Raw genomic sequence first — 24119 nt, 5'->3', positions numbered from 1 at the left:
AGGAACAGAACTCCCTGCTCCTGTGTGTGTTATCTACCTCAAGGTTACCTGTGGGGAGCATACACTGCCTTCCTGTGCCTGCTAGAGAGGGAGGAAGGGCTGCCACCAAACCACGTGCACAGCCTGGCCTGGGGTGAGCTGGCAGTCAGACAGGGGCATCAGCAGAACACAGACGTGCAGAAGCACACAGCAGGTCAATTTTAAACATGGAATGAAGATCAGAAATGGAACATGGGTTAGCAGAAACGGTGGCCTGTGGATAACCACAGGAACAGTATTTCTCTAGTCAGGATGCTTACAACACACCAGCTTTTAAAACTACAGCTAGAATGTCTCACAGGTAGAAGCCTGACAAAAGCAGCATAGCCAATGTTTCCTCCCCCCATCTCTTAGGGCTTAAATATATTTATGACTCAACAAGATTCCCCAGTAAGGTTAAACTAAATCTAATATTGCAGCATCTTCCCCAAACTATAAATGCTATGGGCAGATGTCAGAAAGATGAGGAGAAACAAATCTCCAAAACAAAGTAATCCTTACCTCAAAAATCTGGGGTGCAAGCTGGCACAGGAAAGGTTTCCTCATTCTGTTTCCAGTGCAGCACCCATTTCACACTAAGTCTTCCCAACACTGTGACATTTTTACTGATTTTCTACTACTAAGGAAACCACCAATTCTCTCTTTCATTCAGAGGGCTAAATATTGTCAACTACTGTAATGTTTTCAAAACTGGAATACAGAAAAATGTGGCAAAAGCTTTTGATATGAACTTCTGAACAGCTCGGCTGAGCTAAAGGTTCCGTGCTGCAGAGCAGACGTGGAACAAGCACAGGTGGAAAGAACTCAACTCCACAGATAAGGATGCTGTCAAACACTAGAAGGAGGCAAAACAGCAGCATACAAGAATGTTAGAAAGGAAAAACAAGAAGGTTCTCTGTCCAATTCCTTTCCTAGCAATTTTTAAACACATTCAAGTCACTGTACAATGCACGTAACATGAATGGAAATAAGTCAGAATCAAAAAGGTGCAGGGGAATTGTGATGTGATCTCATGAAGTATCTTACACAGAATGAGATACTAAATCTCAGCTACAGCTTTGACAGAACTAAGGCATGACATACCAGAAATCTGTAGAGAGTAAAAACTATTTACAGAAAAGAAATAAAGAGATTATTTGTTTTTATCCCTTCACTGCACAACTACTTGTGTACAGCAACACAGCTGAGTTCAACTACAAGGAGGGATTTCTCCTACACACCCCATAATGAGCCTAACTCAGTTACAGAGGATGCTGGCCAGAAGTATAAATGGACTCACAGACCAACCAAGATAATTTCACAGAGGAAGGCCCCAAGAGGACTATTTGATTACATTCCAGATGCAACTCCTGGCTCAAGAAGTTTCCAAAACCAAAGGCTGGTAGAGAAGCCCACAGCATCACATTGCCCTGTTCTTGTACCCAATTGTTTGTGTCAGAGACAGAACTCCAAAGCACCGGCCTGATGGAGCACAGCTGTCAAGGCACTGAGCACATTGTTTGCTGCCCATCAGCAGCACAAAGGCCTCCTGAGCATTTCCACAAATGCTTACAAGTAGGACTGAAATATATTTTTCCTCCTTCTCTGAGTTACTTTGTGGCATTATAAGAAAGGCTATCACCAGTTAATTTCACTTGAAACCAGTGGTACTCAGCAATACACGAAGAGAACAGCTGCAGTATGTAAGAAGCAGCTTGACTTAGGAATATCTTACATCAGTATTTATCACCACTTAAAACACAACACTCGTTTCTTAAATTATTCACCTGTTCCAGTACTTGAAGGCTTATCTCTCCTAGAAATCCCACACCTTTTACCAGATGGTCCAACTCACAGCTGGGTGAAGGCAGCATGGCTGAGCACCAAACAGGCAGTGCAAGCAACAGGTCTGGGGAAGATGTGTCCATAAGGGAGGACCAGATTCACCTGCACCCAAGCCTACAGCCAGGCAATGTTGGCTATTTATTATAGCCAAAGGTCTAGAGATAACTTGCAAAATAGAGCTGGTATACAAATAGAGAAATCTTTTACACTGTTTTTTTTGTTTTTTTTTTTTTTTTTTTTTTTTTTTTCAATCATTTTATGAACTACACAACACACACAATATTGCAGCAGATGCTGAAAGCTGTTACTATCAATACACTGCTCAACCTCACACCAAAGCCCTCGATGTCCAGCAACCACTCACATAAATGGTTGTTGTAAGCAAAATGCAGGTCACTGCTTAATTGTGAGGCTCCAAATCAGAGCTAATAGGTAACACTGCCCTTCCCTACGGCTTTGCACCACCATTAACACTGCAGATAACAGGAGATCAAAACATCTTTCTCACTGTGTGTGCTCCTCCTTGCTGCTGACAAGGACCTGACAGCATTTGAGGATCACAATTCATAGCAACTCATACAGAGCTGAGCCACGGGGAGAGCTCCCACCTTGGTCTGATATTTCTGCTGTGCCCTTATCCATGTGGAAGCAGCAGAAAGTGATGCAGCTGGCAGCAGCACAGAACCAGGAAGGCTGCTCCAAAAATCTGCAGCAGCTCTGTGAGTGCCAGCACGAGAGAGCAGAACTGCATGGCAGAGATGGAGCTGGCTTTTCAGCAGCACTGCTCACTGGCAAATAAAGATGATAAAATGTAACCTATGTGTATTTTTAGAAAACAGCTCTTTAGGTTCTAAAAGAAGACATTTTCAAATGCATGTTTTAAAAATAAAGTTGTCAGGGTTTGGAGATATATTCACATGCACTTTTTTTTATTGCCAACTAGAACACTGGGCTGAAGGAGATCTATTACCAAACAAAGCTAATTGCAAGACCGACAGATTTGCACAGCGTGGTCTCATAAAGGCATTAATGATGTTTTAATTTGATCTATGCCCTTGGAAGTTCATCTTCAAACAGCAGAAAGGAACCCAATGCCACTAAGGAGGGAGCTTCGTGCTACAGAGCAGTTCATCTAACAGCCAAGCACCACCAGAAGGGGCATCCTTCCTGGTGCTGTGGTTCCACCCTCTGCCATGTGAATGTGGCATGCTTTGTCATTACTTTGAGCCCACAGATAAACACCATGAACATTAAGGAACATTTGGATCAGCCACTGAATCTCTGAACTAGGAGCAGCAATGTCTGCTTAGCTGGAAATTCTGAGAAGAGCCCTTATCTTTGACCAAATGCAGCAAAATGATGCTAAATGCACAAGAAACAGTATTCTTCATGTATGCCTGGCTTGCAACCAGGCACAAAGCAATGAGATGTCACCTGAGGTGACAACTAGCACAGGACTTTAAAATAAGTTCCAAGGCCAGCGCTTCCAGAATGACCCCACCAGGTTTCTCCTCTTCCTGAGACTATCACAACAGCCTCTAGTTCATCCTGTCAGCAGATGACAGACACATCTGGGTTCCAGAAGCATCCTCACAGGATTCTGCAAGACCACAACTGCATGCAGCACCCAGCAGGGAGGATCCTCACCTTCAAGACAAGCTGTGCTTGCCTCCCCATGAGGGAAAGCCACGCAAGTGAAGGAAACTCACACGACAACTCTACAGCCAATGAATCCTACATTTTCCTCTGTCTGTAATTTTTATTGAGCTTCTTAAAGTAACATATGCTAGTTTGCCTTTGCTTTAAAGTTGTCTCGTCAACATTGATAGTAGCAGAATTTTCTTTGCCAATACTGTTTCCAAGTGAATTACATAAATATACGTATACTGAAACAACTGAATATAACACAAGCTCCCAAATTTAGTCACTCAAGCGACTGAAGTTTTGTCTGGAAAACATCAAAGTATGTGTCTGCAGTCTCCAGGGACAACTCATGTTCTGCAAGACTAATGACTACATCACAAGAGCATTGTAAGCTCTATTTTGGAGCAATAATGAATATTTATCCTTACTATTGACCACTGCTCCTCTCCACTGCCCACCATGATGAAGACAGATTGCTTTCTCTGAGCCCAATTAAAAGATACCCTAAAATGCGCAGAGACCACCAGAGCTGTTGGAATTCAGATGAGAGAAATCCCAAACACACAAAGTGGAAATTAAGTATTTCACTGACCGAATGGACCTGGAACAAAAAGGCCGAGACAACTCCCAGGTTTGGGGGTTTTATTTTTCCATTAATAGTTTTACGAATATTATTTTTCTTATTAAAATAACCACCGAACAGTAAGTGCTTAGAGCAAAGATAATCAGATTTAAATACCAGTTCTAACACGGAGCTTTAGCACTTGTATGTTAAATTTAATGGAAAAGCTCCTAATTAGCCACAGTTCCTGCAACGTATTCTCCTTGGCATTCTTTCACAAGATGCTGTACCAGTGGAGATGAGATGGGTGTCCTGCAATGAACTGCTCCAGTACAGCCAGATTCCCACCTCGAAGCACCAAGCTGTGCCATGAGCATCCCCTCCTAACGGGCTTCCAAATTCATTTCCATGCAAACCCAAGGAAAGATGGATTTCACTCAGTTTAAAGAGTTACAGGAATTCACACAGAGGAAAGAAAGCTGCCCTGCAGTTGCAGGCTGGTAGGAGAAATGCATTAGCGGTATAAATGCAATACTTTTTCCACTACTCAGAGCCTGTGCTTGACTGGAACTAAAAAATTGCAAGGATAAAAAAGGTTTCCATATGGTAACTTAGTAACAGTAAGGCCACTCACACCTGAAACAATGAAGCAGCAACAGTGCAGGTTTTAGTACCAGCTGCAGAAGCCAGAACCATCTCTTAAAATGAGCTCCATTTGGGCTGCTCGTTTGGCCAACTTCCTGCCCCTCAGCCTCAAGCTGTGGAGGAACACACTCTCAGGTTTGCCTGCACCCCCTGCAGTGACACTCAGAAGCACCCCATGTCTGCCCTCGGGGAGCTTCCACCTTCGGGTTGTTTTCCCCAGGCAGAGCCCACAAGTGAAGTCACACATCATTTCCTGAGCAGTCCTCTCTGCAGCTCTGGGCTCCTCAATCTGGTGGCCAGTCGTTGTGATCCAGGCCACAGACAGCAAGAAAACTCTGATGGATGTACGAAGCTTTGAGCTGCCCTTCCCAATTTCAACACAGAAACCAACAAAATCAGGGGGAAAAAAAAAATTAAAAAATTCAACAGACGATGCTTCAGGCTTTTATAAACCAATTTCCCTCCCGCTCCTTCAGATTGGGATCTCCCAGACATGCTGCTGCAAGTGCTGCTCGGGTGCTTGTGGATTAATTATTTTCTTATGCAGCTAAGCTGGGTTTTTTCAAGCAGCGTGATATTTTCATACTTGAAACAAAAAAACATTTAGACGAGGAACATCAGAGCCACGATTCATCAACTCCCTGACTTCTTTAGCTGTTATCAAAGGTAGCAAACAGAGTAGTAAGGCTACCCCAGCTATTTTGAAGGGTACAGAAAGCTCGCTCCCCCAGTTACAGCCAGAAGGCACTGCCACAGCACCCCTACATCACCACCAACCATTTCTTGCTTACGTTTGAAACCTCGGGTGCATAACAGCTTTCTGAGTGGCTCTGTTCAACCAGGAGCTGCCTCAACTCATGCTGCAGCACAGGCCCACACTACCTTCCCCTGCCCAACCTTCCCCTGCCAGTGGGTGTGCTCAGCTGTGCAGGCTGTGTACTCACAGCTCAGCATTAACACTGCTGCTTTTCACTCCCATCATCAAAAAGCTTCAAAAAGTTACTTTGAAACTTAGCCTCGATTAACAAGCAAAACCCTAGTTAACCGATGACTATTTACCTTAAACCAAAGCAAAACTAATGTATTTGAAGACCAGCCCACAAATGCCAGAAAAAGCTAGCGAGGCCCTGAACTATCACCTGTACTAAATGGAAAAGTAAATGCTGTATCACAGATTTACTTAGTTTTAGCATTTTGTTTCTAACTAGGGTTTCCCGAAGAGGGGGATGAGAAACAGGGAGAACAGGGTAAGGAAAGAAGTCAACATCAGAAACATATCAGAAAAAAGCAAGAAGCTAACAACTCAGCACAAAGAAGCAGCTGACACTAACGTCAGTTCATACTTCACACCATTATTTTCAGGAAGGTTTCAGGTTCTGTTCTCCAAACCAGTTCCTTTGGTTTCCAGAAGCTGTGCAGGCTGCATAACGCCCTGCAAAAAGCACTTCAGAAATACCAAGTGCTGCTGAGAGATCAGTAATCCTCCTTCCTTCAGAGCGAAGTTCAGTCACGGTTGGAAAACGAAAATTGACCATTTAATCCCAGAGATTTACACTGCATTTCCAACTCAGATCTCAGTGCTGCAGAAGCTTAACAGAACCATTATGAGACAATGCTGAGAACTGAATGCAAAAAGGGGCACGGCTGCTACAGCTGTACTCCACAACGTCAAACAGATTTTTATGCTATTCTACACGACCGTTTCCATTTCACGATGTCCACATATCGTATTATAAGAATTCATCTTCCCTTTTAAGTTGGATGCGCAGCGATCTCCGCTCCATTTAGTGTTAATGGATGAGCATTCTAGGCTGAACTTCCTGAAACGGGAAATAACTCCTAGTCTAAACACCATTACAGAAAGAACAGCAATCAGATTCACTTGACAATTTACATTGTCAAAGCAGCAAAATTCATTCACTGGGAACTATTTAAGCTTTTTCACTGGAAAAAAAAAAAAATAACAACAACATAAGGAAGTTTTTTTACAGTTGCCTTAAGCTAAACTTCTCTGTCAAAATGCTTGTTTCAAAAGCCCTGCAACATACCCACCTTGGTATATGGCTTTTCCTGAAGATTATGGCCTGGTTTCACTGTGTTATCATGTCTCTTTCAGTTTAGCAAAAGAGAAACACAACACTCACTACCTTCTCCAGCTTCAGACCTCCTCATCAGAAAACTGTTTCCGCTGGTTGCTCTTCTCCCTCCCACATGCTCTTGTCATAATGCCTGTTCCCAAGCTATTCCCCAGAAGCATAGGTGAAGAATAAACTGTGTTCCTACTCAAGAGCCACCTCTGCCATCCGTAGAAACCAAAAAAGGAAGAGTTAAACAGCTGCTGTACGCGTAGCCACAAGGTTAGCCCAACCTAACACCCCCAAACCATGATCTGCAAGGCCCAAAAGGTGTTCCATTAAAGCATATTACCTCCCTTTAACAATACTTCTAAGCTTTTCTTTGATTAATAGGAGGCTGAAAAGCACAATCAGCTGACAACATTCCATCAAACATTGTAAGTACTGGTCTTGGAATCAGAAAACCAAAACTGCTACCTTGAGGATCGGGATTCTACTCCAAGTTCTGTAAATGTGCCCAAAGCCATCCAGCAGACAAGTGTCTCAAGTGTGTAATGCAGCTTCCTCTACTAAAAGATGGGAATGCTTCTAAGCACACTGAACACTACTGTAGAACACTCTCTATATTCAGTATATATAAAATATTGTAACATTTTGCTCAAATTACTATTGCTCATAACAACTTGAAGAATCTCATTAAGGTTCTTCTGTTTTCACAAGTCTCTTCCTGACAGCACCAAAACAAGCATGACGCCCTGTAAGATGAGGCTCCTTACTTCTAGGTGTGGAGCTAATAAGTTGTACCAATTTTTTTTGCTCAGGTAACTTCAATGAAAAAAAAAAAAAAAAAAGCTTAAACACCAAACGTCCTGTAATATGTGTGCATGCTCACGTAACACACAGTGTGCTTCCAGAAACCGACTAAAAAGGTAAAGGAAAAGAGAATCAGTCAATAGTTTTCCTGTTCAACAACAGAAGGAAAAGTTCTTGATGGAACAGTGAGATTCTAAAAGCAAGATTCACTGTGTGTGTGTGCAGTTAGGTACGTATGTATCTACCGTTCAAAACATATCTGAAATTTCAAAAGTAACTGTTTTATCCTTCATTTACACAGCTCCCCTTACTTAAGTTTTCTGTGAGATATGACAGAGCTTCACAAATCCACGTCCACATAAGAATGGAGTTGGTCTTACAGAAAAGCTACAGAGAGGAAAGCAGCTGTTCTTTTAGAGAACTTATGAAGATGAAGTGAGACTCATTACTGAGTGAGCAGTTTTATGAATCTTTCACACTTTTCTGAAATATGAGAACTTCTACCTGCACAGGGCACCAAAGCCTGTTCCCAGAAATTAGTCAATGTTGTTTTCCCTCAATTGCAGAACAAGGGGTCTACTTGTAGGCTCTCCCAGCAGCCTCGGTATTCTCCAGCCACTAAAGGAACCTGCCAGAGCAGAACCTGCCCAAGCACCAAGCAAAACTTGCTCAGAAAGATCCCAGAACAAAGTTAGAGAGCCGTGCTGGCTGGCACCTCGTGCTGCCCAACTCCAACCACCTGCACCCCCAGTCCTAACAACGAACCACACCTCAGCTATTTGCAGTCACAACACACCCAGGGACCCCTTTCTCATCTAACCGAGGCTCACAGCATAGAAACCTCACATCTCTGCACGATAAAATTCCTCCAGCTCGGACTCAGGGGATGCTCTCATAATGTTTGTTCCCAGAGCACAGACCACACCTATTCCCGTTCTCCACGTTTCCACCAAGCTTTCCTCAATCCCCTTCGCAGGGAACTTTCCTTGAGCCCTTTTTGTTGGCTTTTTTTCTTTTCCATCGAGGTTTTCCGCAGTGCCAAGCGGGCACACAAAGGCCTCCGCCCCGCACGCACCTGCACGCACCGCCAACCCCGCCGGCCGCCCAGAGCCCAGCTGTCACAGCGGGGTGAGCCTGAGGTGCCCCTCCCGCCTCTCACCTTGAGGATGTTCTCGTAGATGGTGGCCCGGAACTCCAACAGCGCCTTCTGGTCGAACTCTCTGCCGTGGATGATCCGCATCTGTTTGAGGAAAGTGGACTTGCCGCTCTCCCCGGCTCCCAGCAGCAGGATTTTAACCAGGCGCCTCACGGCCCTCCGTTCCCGGGCCAGCATCGCGTCGATCTCCCGGCTTCTCCGCCTCGCCTCCCGCTCCGCATCGCGGCTCCGCTCCTTGCCCTCCCGTCTCGGCTGCTCTCGGCCCGTGGCCTCTGCCGGCAGCAGGCAGCGGCTCAGGGTTCGCACCACGCCGGACATGGCGGCCGCGCGACGGGAGCGCTCACGAAGCCGCCGAGACCCCGGGCGGCTCCGCCAGCATCGGGCGGAGGCCGCCGAGACGCCGGGACCCGGCAGGAGGAGGAGCGGCCAGGGGCTAAGGGCCGGGACCGCCCATTCCCCTCGGCTCGGAGGCGGCGGGGTGCGGCCGGCCGGGGGGAGGGGTGGCGGCGGGGCGCGGCCCGCAGGCCCTGCCCGGGGAGGGGGCTCCGCCGCCCGGCTCCGGGCTGAAGGAAGCGCCGCGAGGCCGGGGAGCGGAAGGAGAGTGCCCACGAGCGCTTGGGTCCGGGTTCGGTCGGCGGCAACCGCCTCCGGTCCCGGTAAGGCGCGACGGGGCGGGGGCGCGGCGGAGCCCCCGGCCCCTACAGTCAGGGAGCGCCGCCGCCGCCGCCTTGCGGAAGGAGGTGCCAGCTCGGCCCCACCCCCCGCTGGAGCCGCGTCTGATTGGGTAGCGGTAGTGTCGCTCAAAACTCCGAGCTTTCAATTGGACAAGCCGCCACGAAGGGCGGGGTTAAGTGAGCGACGGGGCTCAGGGCAAAGCAGGGAGGGCAGCGCCGGGAGGAACAGGGAGGGGAGGGGCGGAGCTGGCCGATGGAAGGCGGAGCGAGCTGAGGGCCAACCAATCAGAGGCAGGAGGGCGGGCACCGGGAGCGGTGTGATTTCTGGGGGCGGGGCCTGCGCTGCTGTGCGAGCAGCGAGGGGGCATGGCCGCAGCCGCGGGGTGTGACGTCAGATTGCGTCACTCGCAGGGATTAAAGTGCCAAAGTACACGTGTGAACGAAAAATCCCCTGATATCTGATTAGGTATTGGAGGAAAAAAACCAACACATTTGTGAGCGGCTGGCCTGTGGTTAGCAGGCAGTGACAGAAACCCAGCACGTGTCCTCGTTTCTAATGGACCTTGTGGCTCTCACTGATTTTATGCTTTTGAATCTGCTTCAAATAATTTATATCATAAACTCCCGATCCAGCTGAAGCTGTCCTGCCCTGCCAGGCCTTCACCACGTGCTGGAGCGAAGTGTGCTGGGCCTGTGGTCCTCATACAGCGCTGAGGGAAAATACCAGAGCAGTGGGACTTCATAGAATGTTAGGGCTGTTCAGAAGCATTATTATACCGCAAAAGATCAGGAAATCACAGGTTTAGAACCAAACAAAGCAAAGAAAACCCTTCTGGGAAGTGAGTGTCAGGGTGACTGTCACTACAGAGCTGCAAGCATTTCCACAGAGAGCAAATCCTTTTCTAAGAGTAAGAACTAAGAGAGAGGGCTTAAAATCTCCTTTACGTTAATGCAGGAGTTGGAAGAACAGCACAAGGCTCTCAGTCGTGAGCCACCCATCACAGCACAGGAACTTCTATCAGGAGGCTCTTTGCCAGGATTCCTCGTTGAGACTCAGCAACAGCTCACGCCGTGTAAAAATACTGCTGTAATTCACGAGTCTACCCGCTGGATGTCGGCATTGCCCTACAGGAAAGCAGTCAGGCCGGGAGGATGCGAGCAAATCAACCCCCAGATCTCCCCTGTCTATAGGCCTGATTTGGGAACAGCTGAGCACTCAGGACTCCCGCTGGAATCTGCAGATGCTAAACTGCCTGCAAATCAGGCCTTCTGTGACTGTGAAGCACTCAGATTGGTGTTTCTGATTAGCTTCCTTACTCTGCTCCACCAGCTTTGTCTGCGCCCTGCTTGAGGTCCTCTTCAGACTTCTGAGGTTCTAAAGGGTTTTGACAGAGAATTCAAACAACTCTGAAGCCCAGCTCCCATGGTAGATCTGCTTTGTCTGTAAGTGGGACCGAAATTATAGTATACAATAAATTCATCAGAAAAATCAGTTACCATACATCCTTAGCTCTGTGCACTCATCCGTGAAAGCTGCCATCAATAGCTCACATCTAATTGTCAGAGGGGCCCCCCCTCCCTCTTTCCCCTAGAGCACTGTTGTTGCTACCAGGACAAAATAATTCTGTTTACTACTGCAGAGCTGCAGCAGCACTCTGCTGAGCGGCTGGGATGAACCTCACAAATGCTATGGTGCTCCCTGCTGAGTTTCTGCAGTTGTTTTGTTATGAGCCTAAGCAGCAGGTGTAAGCACCCATATAAGAGCTTGGAAGAGAAGTTTGTGCTCAGCTTCTCTGTTTCTCCATTATATGCCAAGTTCTGTGTTTCAAGATTCCTGGTTCATCTCCCATCTTTAGGCTTATATTGAAAATAATTGATATTGGTACAAAACAGAATAAAATATAGTGATGTTTCATTTTTCTATTCCTTCTCTTACCTTCTCAGTTTTACAGGTATATATTTTTCTTATTTCAACTCTATTTTCCTTTCCCCCATCCCTGTTTCCTCCTTTCATTCCCCTTCTCTTTCTGCTTTGACTCCACTAGATGTTAGGAGAGGAAAAAGCAGACTGAAAGATGGAAATAAATAGAGGAGCGGAGGCTAGAAAGAGGCAATGAGGGCAACATGATTTCCATTTCCCCTGTTGGTTGCAAAGCAAAATGAGCAGAAAAACGGGGAGCTCTTGGGAAAGGGCTGGAACTTCTGTGCCCCTGGCCCTGAAAACAAACAGTAGAAGATCAAAGCTGAAAAGTTTTATGGGAACTGGAGAAGCTAGTGACTGCTTGTACATAAAGACCTTATTGCAGACAGCCGTGACATCTGGGCAGCTTGTGCAAATGTACAAAAGTTACAGAAGAAGCCTCAGCATTGAACTCCAGTAAGTACATCCCATTCTTTTTTTTTGTGATTTTGCAGACAGCTCAGAGGAGGCCATGGCCTGATTAACGTCAGCACCAAGTGCAGTGGATGAGGAGGGCTGAGGTGCCTGACCTTGGACCTTTCTCTCAATTTCAAATGCCACTTGCTTCTACGTGCAGACAGGTTATATGGATGAAGCCCTTGAAAGCATGCAGAGCTATCTGTTCAGTGTCTTGAAGCTTGACCAACCCCAAATTTCTCCCAAGTTCCCTGCATGATGACTGACTCTTTACCCAGTCTGCTGTGATTTATACCTTAAAAACTACATTCTGCCCTCTGAATGTGTATTATCAGCATCTGTGGAGGAGATACGGTGTGGAGGAGGTATTGCCACCATTTCAACTGAGAATGCACCTAACAGACCCTACAAGTATTGCAAAACAGAATGTTTGCCCATACCTGAGACATGGCAGTTGTCTTCCTGAATACTATCAGACACCATCATTGCCAGGAGAAATATTTTGCTCAGTGAAAGTGGGAAGCAAATGAAACGATAGTAAAGATATGCCTACCAGTTTGCAGAAGAGCATCGTGCACAATACCAGAGCTAGCTCTAAAGCAATTCAAACTTTGGGGGTTTAAGCAAGAAACCAGTAATCTTAAGGCTAACAGCAAGATAAAGCATGCACTAATGGAAACACCTGAGCTGATAAGTCACCCACCTTTCTGACCACCGTGCTGGATGAGCAGCTGGAGTCAAAATACTGAACTGTTGTTACCACAGGGCAGTACTCCCAGCTCAGCCTGACTTGTTAAAAGATGCTGGGGCCCTTGAATTGCTCATTGTGCATTCAGATAGCAACACCTGTAGATCTGAAAAAGATTTATGATCCTTTTGCTTCTGCAGATTCTGTTGAGATCGTGACTCTGCGTATCTGAGGAAGTGTGGGAGTTTATATGCACTTCAAGCCCTTACCTAAGCTGGTAGATTCGTAATGTTAAAAGAGCCACGTTCTCACTGTGTCCTCAGAAGTTTTATGTGGCTTTTTCAATGACCACTTCTCCGCACATTCCCCACACTGGAATAAAAAAAATAGAGAGGGAGAAAAGAAGTGATGATCTGTTGAGGAATGAAACAAAAATACTTTAAATAAATCAACTATTTTCTAGCAACCTCATTAAGTACGTGGAAACCTTTCAGGACTAATATATTATTTTTTTTACTGCAGGTACTGATACCTTGTCTGGATGTTTTCTGCAACTCTTTATGATGTCCACTGTAATTTGCTCTTTTTCAGCAGTCCCAGTTCTCTGATAAAGTGTGTGCATTCTTTACTCCCATGAAGTCAATGAAAATTAAGTATGCTTCCCTGAAGATATTCAAAACATACCTGAATGCTTTCCTGTGTAACCTGCTGTAGGTAAACTGCCTTAGTAGGGACTGAGGGATCCCAAAAGTCCCTTCTAACTTCCTTCATTCTGTGTTTCTGCGATCTCTTAAGAAAAAAAAATACACCTAATGGGGAATTTGTATCTCAGTGTTTGCCTTGTCCCTTTTAACACTGTTTTAATATTCAGTGGTTTGGGCCATGCATCCATGCTTTTGACCCAGATTTGCACAAACTCTTTGAGCTTCTGAGCATCATCACCAAGACATTGAAAACAGGGCAAGACAAAGAATGAGACTCTCACGAACAGCCTTGTCATGGTATTGCTGGATGAAGAATGGGTGACCAAACAGTGCTTTCCAATTATAATCATTTTAATTCAGTGTTTTCTGGGTTGTAGTTGCATTTTCCTTTCCTTTTGCTAGCTCTGCACTCAGGCTGTAAAAAGTGAAGTTCGTGCTTCCTGTGAGTTCACAAACATGAGTTCTCTTGCACTGGCCCAACCTCGATACCATCAGGCAGTAAAAATGCCAAATTATGTTTTGAGGCTAAGTATGATTGCTTGTTTTATTACATTTGTAGCCACTGTGTTTTTCTTTTCTGTGTGATATTTTCATCTTCTGTCCCACAGGGAATACATTACTCATATACATAAAATATGTGAGTCGTGGCACTTGTAGTTAATTTTCACTGTTTTCAGCCTGCTTGACAGTAGCCTGTTCTCCTTCATTACACACCAGCCAACGAGTGGATTAGTTTACTTTCAAAACACAAAACCTCATGTTAATCCCTGAACAATTAATTATTGAGAGAAGACAAGCGTATTTTTAACCCATGCTGTGACTTTTCTACTTATTTCATGCAAGAAGGCATAATCTGTGTAATTCCAGTCATGTCCTACTAAGCGTCCACAGGCTCTAAGTTCTTAGTGTGAGGTTGTCTGTATCCACATAGGGATGGTGCATAATCTGGATTCTGTGACTTCAGGAAGAACAGAACGTGAGGTTCTGCTTGAAGGTGTTTCCTCACAGGGCACATAAAGGCCTGTGGGAGCAGAGCAGGGTTCCAGCTGAGTGGGGTATTCAGAAGTCTGGCACTTAGGAAACAGCACAGACCCAAGTCTTCAGTTCTGAAAGTGTTTGGACCTCTGATTTTGAGTACAGAAGACCCAAGCAGTAAGTATTATATCCAGCTCAGGTGCTCGTTTCGTTTAGATGTCTGTTGTGGAATTGCTGGAAAACAAGGTGATATTAAGAGGTAGAAAAAGGCAAAAAATCTCAAAAAGTATGAGTGCAAAGCCAACTGAAGTGGAGCTTCCTGAGAAAAGAGCACAACGTGTTTGCTGCCAAGTTATACACATTTCTTTCTGCATTGTTTTTAAAATTACTTTTCATCTGGTGATGCAGAGCCAAACATCTCCATGGGTAACACGTAGCTCCCCAAACTCGCAGGAAATTAGCAAGCCTTAATAAAATTTATGCATGGCTTGCTATTGCAGTTCCACATCTAAAGGGAAAACAGATGTTCTCTTTAGTTATTCTCTTCATGTCTAAAGAAAGCTGTTGGTTACAGTTGTTTTTAAAAATGCTGCTGCTGCAAAGGTTACAAATGATGCAGTTTTTACAGTCCCACTCCAAGGCTGCCTGCTAACCGGAATTGCTGAGGTGCCTGCAGATGCTGTGTCACCCACTTACTAGCCTCATATTTCTTAACACCTACACTTTAGGAAGAATAAATAGAACAGAGCCCACAGTATTCACCAAAGCCCATTAGAAGGTTGAGCCATCCAAGCCCTCTTAGTGAATTCACTGCTTCTCAGCCCAGGATGTTTCCAAAGGAAAAGCAGAATGATGCGCATCTGAGCGTGCTGTCACCACATCACTCAGTGAGTCTCTCAAGGCCTGAAGAAGGAAAATCTTGCTTCTTCAGCTCGCTCACCTGGCTCCTGTGCTTTCCACATGTTGTGCATTCTGCCCGCATCACCGTTTCCCACTGCACAGTGCAGATGGACAATCATTTCTCTTTCCATTTTTACACAAGTATTTTCAAGATGTGCAAAAACGTTGGCACTCGTTGTAAGTGTTTGCCATCTGAAAGAGATTGCCACTGCAAACAGAGATGCATGCATCCACATATATCTCCTGTTTGTTCTTTACTTTGCAGATGGGCATCAAACACAGAGGCCTTCCACATGCTAATTCGTTGGGCTGTTATTCCTGTTTGCTTCTGCGACATGTTTATTCATTGCTCTCTCAATGGGGGGATGGGGAGGATCCCAAGGTTTCTTTATTCCTCCCAGCTACCAAATGGACATTAACATGAAAAGCAGGTCCTTGTCAACAACAGAAAAAAAAGTCCCAAAAGAACAGCAAATGCAATAAATCCTAGCCTTTGGCTTAATATCCTTTCAAAGACTTTTTCCAAACAATCCATTTTAGTCTCTGAATATTCATGTTTTTCAGACAATATGAAAAGATAAACACTCACAGCATGCCCCAATGTGACTACGAGCTAATTAAAGAATTATTAGTCTCCAGAAGTGGGGAAGGATGAGATTCTGTCATTTTAAAGAGATGAGAGCAAATCATGCAAAACCTGGGAGGAAGGAATGCAGAGAGGAGCTGCCAGGAGCCAAGCAGTGGAGTGATCCACATTTCATTCAGACAGTGTTTCAGTGTCCACCTAGAGGAGATTAAGTATCCTGTCCTCTCAGAGCAGAGAAGGAGAAACAAACTGGGCATCACCACAAGCAGGGTGGCAGGGAATTAATGAAGAAAAGAAAAATACAGAGCTGCCATGTGTGGGCATAGCACTCCCATGTCCTGTGCTGAGTCACATCTGTGATAACAGAGCATATGGGAAATGGCAAGGTTGCATAAAGAAATGAAAGGACATTCGGTTTCCAAAGAAAGCAGGTTTTTAGAACACCTGCAGGAATTGCTCCACTCTTCTCATTTGCCTCTCAGGGTTCGTGCAGAGCCAGTGACAGATTTTGATGCTAAGAAAAGAAAATTAGTAGAAACCACAAGAAACAAAAGAGGGGTGAACTTCTATACTACTACACATTAAGTGATTGCCATTAATGATTTAACAGTAGAGCTCAATTAAATGAGTACGAGACACTGACAAATGCCAGCTTCAGCCTGGTATCACAGGAACTCCTGAGTATGGATTCTGTAAAGCAGAAAGAACTCGCACAAGCAATACACCAGTATCTTTTTCTATTCCAGAGGTTAAATGTGTCGGGGCATGTACCTCTGCAGTGCCAATGATGATCAATTCCAACCTGAGAGCCACATGTTCCAGACCTGACAACACCACATCCCTACATGAAGCTGCTGCTTTCCACCAGGGTTAAAACCACGGGAACAGGTGGGCTGGGGATATGCATCGCCTTGCAGTAGGCAAAATCCTGGCTGTCAGCTGATGGGTGATGTATGACCCCTGTGTGAGCAGCTCAGGCCCTGCTGTGTGCTGCTCAGGATCTGCTGACATCCCATTCTGCCAAGAATGCATCAGTCGCCAATTGCTGCCTGAGAGGAAAGGCCTATGTGTGAGTAAACGCATGAACACGGCCTCTGGCTGAACGTTTAATTAATGCTTAAGTGATTTTGTGCCACCAGTGAATATCAGCATTCAGTGTGTATCAACATTCCTCATTTTGGATAAGAGCTGGGAGCGCTATTTCAACATCGCGCTCAGATAGCATCGCTGCATTCAGATATCATCTGATGATGAAAGAGCACAGTGTGTGGTCAGCCACCATCCCAGTAATCTAGGAGAGAGCAGAAAAAGGAGTGCTGGCTTCTGCCTGTCCCTGTGTTCGTTATTTATGCACCGTGTCATTTTGATCTTGTTGTTTGCTTGTAGCTTTGGGCTGACAGTTCTCCGATCCCAAAGGCAGTTCAGCCCCTGACATAAAGCAGGAGAACAATGCACAGCTCCTGTAAAACAACAGGGCTCCCCCCGCTGCTGTCAGAATGCAGGGATTAGATGCAGAATAATGCAGTCCCTGATCAAACCTGCAGCTGTAATTCAACCTCTGGACAGTGCTGATGCCATAAATTCGTGAAGAAAGTGCAGCTCAAGCGATTTGTGAACAAGAGCTGGTGAGTTCAATTGAATTACAGTTGTGGGAGCAGCCGGGATCCCCCTGCATCGAATCATTACTAATGAGAGACAGAGAGTGATTACTTACAATTTTAATGAAATTGAATTTTAATTTATAACCTTGGCTAGAAGAAAAGGAGGAAGAAACATACAGTGAATATTTGTGGGTGACAGGGAAAGCACAGCCTGAAACCCAAAGAAAGCAGGAGAATGCATTCTCCTGAAGAGACAAGATATTTTATCTTCAAAAATATATTCATTTTTTTAGCAAACGGTTGTGATACAGTGAACACCAAAGAAAACCATTCTCTGTCACAGTTCAGGTGATGAAAGAGCTCAGAAAGAAAAGGCACAAATCTGTTTTCTGCAATTCATTTATGATGCTCAGAAGAAGGGGGACTGTTGAGCTGACTCTGAAGCCATCGCAGCCCATTGTTTTGGCACAAAATCAGCAGAACGGGAACTACGGGCACTGCTGACATATTCTAATCAATTAATCACATCCCATCACACAGAACCCTTTCTGAGCGACTTTTCCAACCTCAGCATGGTGTGCTTATTCTCTCTTGGAAGTAAAAGCATAATTAACACTAAATACTGGTTTAAATGTTGTTGTGTTTCTTTCTGTTCCTCTGACTGAGGTATCACCGTACTATTCTAACATCCTTTTTAATGCAGCAGTTTCAACAGGGGCTACAGTAAGGCATGGGCAGGTTAAGAAAGTGATGCAGAGTACATCTCAGATATGGAAATGTGAAGGGAAAGGTCAAAAATGAGAAAGGTCTGTGAGGGACACAGACTGGGTGAGGAATGGAGTGCTCATGGCTCACAACACAGCCACGCAAGTCCTGCAACTCATAATATGCATCTGCAATTCAGAGACTGTAGGGGAGATGTGGGATGCAGAGTGAAGTTGTGAGATGTGGGGCATGCAGCGAGGGTCACACAAATCACGAAGGACAGGAGAGGTGCTGAAAAATGCTCTGGCTTTTGGCTTTACATTTATTTTACAGAAGGTAAATCAATATCTCCTCACCCCAATGCACTTGTGTCATATGGCTTTCGGTTACGAGGTGACCAGGGCTTGAACATGTCTTTCCTGGACTGAAAACAGCTCAATCCAAAGGGATTTTTCTACCGAATGTCTAAAGCATGGCATTACCTCACATCAAGAGAAGATGGGACTCAACCAGGTATTTTATTGTACAACTGTGGAATCAGTGGACAGAAACTACTAATGTTCATATAAGAAAACATGCAAATCGAGCGAGAATTTCAATATTATTTTGTTAAAAGGAAGAGCATTAACATGAGATATCTGTACAAGGGAGGATGTTAGAAGGAGCAGGGCAGTTTTACTGAAAAAAAACATTGTAAACGATGTGGCTGCTAACGAAGGGTCATTCTCAAATTGATTTCACACCTAAGCGCATTGCCATGCACATTCACACACGGCCACAGTAACTAATTGTTTTTGGAATCCGAAGCTGTTTTACTTTACCACTGGGGGGAGACGTGATTCTTTTGGAACGCTGTAAAACTTCTGCCAGAAATGCACTTCAGCAAGAAAAGGTGAAAAAATAATCTTAAGAAATACAGCGGCTGAATTTGATCCAGGCTGAACACCGTAAATCACGGGTTCCAATAACAATGGGAATACAGCACGAGTGAAGCAGTGCCAGATTAACCAAAATACTCTTGTGCTTCCACTCTGATCAATACTGAATCTCACCCAGGTGCCCGGATTTAGCCCAGCTTGAACACAACACCAGTGTCAGGCTGTTCTTTCCCCCTCTTCTTCTCCCTCCCATCACTCATGCTGTGCCTGCAGAAACCCATTTGCAATGCTAAAGTCTCAGGCTGATATTTTCTAACCCTTTATCTGACAGAGACCTTAAATGCGACCAAAAACGTTCCTGCAGATGGCATTATTGGAGTTTTCACTTAACCCCGGGTGGCCCAGTGGCACGTTTTACAATCATTCAATTATCCCTACTACTGCTCAAAAATAAATATAGGGTTTTTTTTTTTAAAAAAAAGCAATAGGAAAATAATTATTTGTGCAGCTCAAGGTCATCGGCTGCAGGAGGATAAGGAAATCATCAGACAGCTCAAAATCACACAGCTCTGACACTGCTGCAGAAATAACAAGCGTATGTATGGGTGCACTTCACAGCGGGGCTGTGGCACTCAGCATCTTCTGCCCTAAAACCCCACACCTTCTGCTGGTAGCACTTGAGCAGCTGCTTTGCTGGTGGAGCAGACAGCACAAAGCAGCTCTATCCAACATCATGTGGCAGGTTCCAAAGAGTGTGATGTTCTATGTGAAACAGACACAAGCTGTGCTGTGGTGCACATGTGCATGCGGATGGGTTTGCACGTGCATGCACAGGTGCTTCACTTAAATCACCAAACAGCATCTTGGCAAGATGGAGCACGTGGTAAGAAAGAAATTCCTGTGTGAGGGACTGTCACATTTCCAGTAAGAGTGAAGAGTGCATGGAAACTTTCAGCTCAGCTGACAATCTGTGGTTTCAGTTCTGAGCTTCATTAATGACACATGCCACCACCTGCTAGCTGCCTCCTCACCCCTGGATTGGGCTAATTACAAAAATAATGTACAAAACAAAGCTTTTTTTTTTTTTGGTTACATTTTCTCATCACCTCCCCACGCAACTGTATCTCATGCCCACAGGTGCAGCCAACCATGGGTTTCCTGTTGTACTCACTGAATGGGGCAAGTTCACAGCATGGTTACAACACTCACAAATCTCTAGAGTGAAATCCTGGTTGTGCTAAAAATAGGAGCTTCACCACTCATTTTAATAGGCCTTTCAGACAAAGTTAAATAATTACTTCTGTTTCTCAGTGAGACTTGTTTGTGAAATGGAGATTATCAATGCTATCTCACAGCACCTGCCTCCTTTTGTCTCCTGGTTGACCCAAGCCCACCTTCCATAAAGCACTGCATACCTTCTGGCAGTCATCATTTGGTGTTCCTGATGCTGTAGATGTGCTGGCTGAAGTCTGCAAGATCCAGCTTGTGAACAGCAATCTAAGACATTAGAAAAGAGCTAGGAAAGGCAAGAAAATACATGCATCATCATCTCTATTGCATTTACTGAAGGCAAAACCTCATCCTGAGACCACCGCACCATCCTGGCGCAAGCACATGCTGTTCTGGGTACTCTTTCCTTACACCTTCTATAGCTGCTTCAACTATAGCTCTGGTTTTGATCAGTGCTGAGAATTTGTAAAACGTCATCTTGGCAATCTAACTTCCAGACAGGCTCTGTATGTGTGATCCTCATGGACTTCCCTAGGACTCCGCATGCAGGACTTCGTACACAAATGGAGTTCAGTTATCAGAAAACCTCCATACGCTGTTTTCTAGCAGAGAAGGTCATGACTTAGTTGCTGGGGGAGCCTACAGTTCTGACTATCATAATAGAAATAGCAAGAGCTTAAAGGAGGAGAAATTCAACCATGTACCCCTACTGCACCCTTAGTGCAGTTAAATCTTTCTGAGGCACATAGGGTAAATAGAAGTAATAAAATGTGATAGGAAAATCAATTGGAACAAATGAAGCACTGTCTGTGCTGCATTCCAGCTTCTCCATCCCATTGTTACTGCTTTGATTAATAAACAGCAATCTGATAATGAGCAGATCAGCTCAGTACCAGGATATGGAGAAGTAAATGCTGCAGACATGCTGCAATGACAGAGCTAAATCTCACCATTGTCAGGCTGTCTTTGGAAGGTGGCTTGACTGTACCCAGAGGCTGAGAAGGGAAAGCCATTCCTACAGCAAGGCAGGAGTGCTTGGAGGGCAGAGCTCTTCAGGAGAGAAGCTGCCAAGAGACATTGGATTTGATGTTATATTTATAAATGTGCACTTAGAACAAGGCATCAATTTTTCACATTCATTTAATAGAAGTTTACCCCACTGGCTTTCTCTAGGGCAAAAAAAAATGAAGGCAACAACCAAAAAATGGCTCTTAGGACAATATTTTAACAATACAGTGATGCTGCTGTAAAGAACTTCAACTAGGTCAGAGTCGATATCCAGCTCAGTTCTTGCCGGTGCACAGAACTGAAAGTTAATGGAATTCTGCCCGTTTATGCCAGGAACACGTTTCTCAGTTTGCTCATGAGCTGTTCTCTATTTCCTGTCTTGCTTTCTGAGCTCTGGGGATGTGCCCACAGCCAGGGCTGGGCATGGCCATGTGAGTTCAATCTTCTCTTCGTGTCTCAGTGTGCCCTGGCTTTAGCAGTGACCCTCTGAATACTGCTTCATGAGTAGCAGATGGACCTTCAGTACGTCCCAATGCCTGCACATCTCTGTGCTGTTTTGCTGATGCCTTGGTAGCTGCAATTGCTGAGGGCGATGACAGTTAGTTAGAAATCCCTGTTGGTTCCCCACATCTCTGAGCAAAAATTCCCAATTTCACTATATGTATTTTCATATGAAAATGTAGTTAGTGGGACAGAAAACAAAGGGGAAAAGCATTACATCTCAGTTCTCTGGTGGAATTCTTCCAGATTGTCAGGGTCAGAAAAGTCAGGCTGGCTGCTGAGGGCAGCACAGGTGGAGTGGCAGCTATTACTGCTCATTTGCTTTCTAGCAATTAATTAATATGTCTGAAAACAGCCAGAGAAGTGAGCTGCACCTCCTGGCTCCTTCACACCCCACCCAGCAGCTCCTGTTTGCTGCAGTGGCAGCAACCCGGTCCCAGTCTGGTGCTGCTGCTCTGTGTGGCACACACTGCAGCAAAGCAGGAGCATCCCGGTGTTCCTGCATCACCTCCAGCTGTGGGAGGCACTGCCTGGCTCTTGCCTCACTGTTTGCCCAGCTCTGATAGGGTGCTATGAAGAAACCAACTCTGTCTTTCCGTGGCTGCATTTTGGAAGAAAATCAATATTGCTGTTTGTTGCTAAATTGTCAGATGGCTTTTGATGCTAATATCTGATGAAGCAGACATGCTGTTGTAGATATTTACTCTCAGACAGGTTCCCTATCACCCACCATCTGCTTTTAAAGGGTCTCTTTCTTTTTTCTTTTCTTTTTTTTTCTTTTTCTTTTTTTCCAGTGACGAATGGGGCAGTTAACCTCGGAGAGACTGTGATCTGAGCATCAGAAAGTTTCTGCAGCAGAGGAACAGAAAAAAGGAGGCGGGGGAAGGAGGGTGGAAGAGCTTCCTGTTGTTCTGAGCTTGGTTCCTGATAGGGTTCTCAAACTGAGCTATAAATCACACTGTGTACAGCAGTCAGGTCGTGGAGGCAACACCAGACCTGCATTACGGATGGGAGATGGAAACCAGGATGGGAGGTTTTCTGTCTTCAGAGGCACAAAAGCAAACGCACACTGGAAAGACTCAGGGGAAAGTCCATGTGAGTGGCACAGATTTGTCACTGGATAAGGCTGTGTGGATCAGGAAGGGCTCCAGAGCTTTGCAGAAATATGAAGTGCCATTTCTGGGAATGCAGCAGAGTTCTGTGGTCTCTGAAAGATCGGGGAGGAAATTTCCTGTCACAGTCTCAGCACTGCATTGGCTGAATTAGGTTTTCCATTCAGGGAAGTGTCAGACAGAACAATTTCTCATGGCTGTGTGGGCAGTGCTCAGTGTTGTCAGTGTGGGTCTGGAGCTCCAGCCCAGGGCTGTGCTGATACCAGCTCTCCCACATCAGAAGGCACACTGCCTTGACCCACATGAGCCTCCTTTTTCTGCTGCAGACAAGTCTGATAAGGCAGAAGGTTTTTCTTGAATTGCAGTTTTGATTTACACGTTCAGCAGTGGGCACAGGGTGGTGCCCTGATGGAGCTTCTGCAAACCAAGTGTGCTGCAAACGGCCCATGCACTGCACAGCACGGAGCAGGTGGGAATGCTGGAAGCTGAGCAAGGCAGATGCAGGGAAGGCAAAGTAACTGGTAGGAAAGGAATCACGTAACTCTTGCTTGAAATCCCGTGCGCCTTTAATGGCAGACAGCACAAAACAGTGCTGTATTATTCAGTTCTCGAACGAGAGCAAGGGAGATAGTAACTACACCAAGAGGGAACACGTTTGGTAGGCTTCACAGCACGAGCTGATTAATGCTGATTGATTCAGAGCATTCAATTCAAACAATTGCAAAATCCTAGGATGTTGCTCTCCCAGAAACCTCAAATCCCTGACTGTGCCTTACTTGTCAATCTCCAGGACACAGCTCAGCAACCGCTGCTTTACCTTCACAGCTTTAGTGACCACGAGGAGCATCGCAGCCCCCGGCAGCTCTGGAGCCCTGAAGCTACCTGCATACTGCCCAATGTTATCCTTGCGGCAGAGTTTTCCAACCACAGGCCATGAAAATAGCTTGGCATAAAAGAATACAGATACCTCTAACGAGTTTCCAGGCATTTTTCCAGCTTTGGCAACTATCTCCACTTAAAGCTCACACACAATGGTCTGCTTTATGTGTGTTCCTGCCCTGCACATCATGCAGAACTGCCTGCTGCAGACAGAGCCACCGACAGCTTCGCCTCCAGCCGGAATTCGGATTCAAAGGAATAGCAAATTCTGTGTAATAAAGTTTGCATGAAATTTTTACCTGTAACAGTTCCCAAATGTGGTGAACTGCATGAGACTGACTGTGATAATCCATCATCTTAGCAGCAGAATTGAGCAGAATGTAAAGCCCAATTCGATCACTTTTTCTTGCATTATGCCACATCTGATAGCTATAAGCCGTTGCTTCTGTTTTTCTTCTGTGGGATACAAACATCAAAAACAAAGCTTTTTTCAAAAATTAAATTAAATGTTTAAATATAGAATTTAGAAATACGTAAACTGTA

The 24119-nt window shown here is 45.2% G+C and overlaps 1 protein-coding gene across 1 annotated transcript in view; it reads right to left on the bottom strand.

The window, feature by feature from the left end:
• The window catches only part of GNA12 (G protein subunit alpha 12), a 37177-nt gene extending 28101 nt beyond the window's left edge, over window positions 1-9076 (bottom strand). The window contains exon 1 of the mRNA XM_042828084.1: window positions 8762-9076. Coding sequence (XP_042684018.1) covers window positions 8762-9076 — 315 coding nt within the window. The remainder of the gene's footprint in view (window positions 1-8761) is intronic.
• Between the last annotated feature and the right edge of the window lie 15043 nt (window positions 9077-24119).

This window comes from Centrocercus urophasianus, unplaced genomic scaffold (genome assembly GCF_019232065.1).
Source record: "Centrocercus urophasianus isolate 14NV4802_14NV808 unplaced genomic scaffold, USGS_Curo_1.0 seq_29, whole genome shotgun sequence".
Lineage (NCBI taxonomy): Eukaryota > Metazoa > Chordata > Aves > Galliformes > Phasianidae > Centrocercus > Centrocercus urophasianus.
Note: the sequence above shows the minus strand (reverse complement) of the source record. Positions and strands in the feature narration are given on the sequence as shown.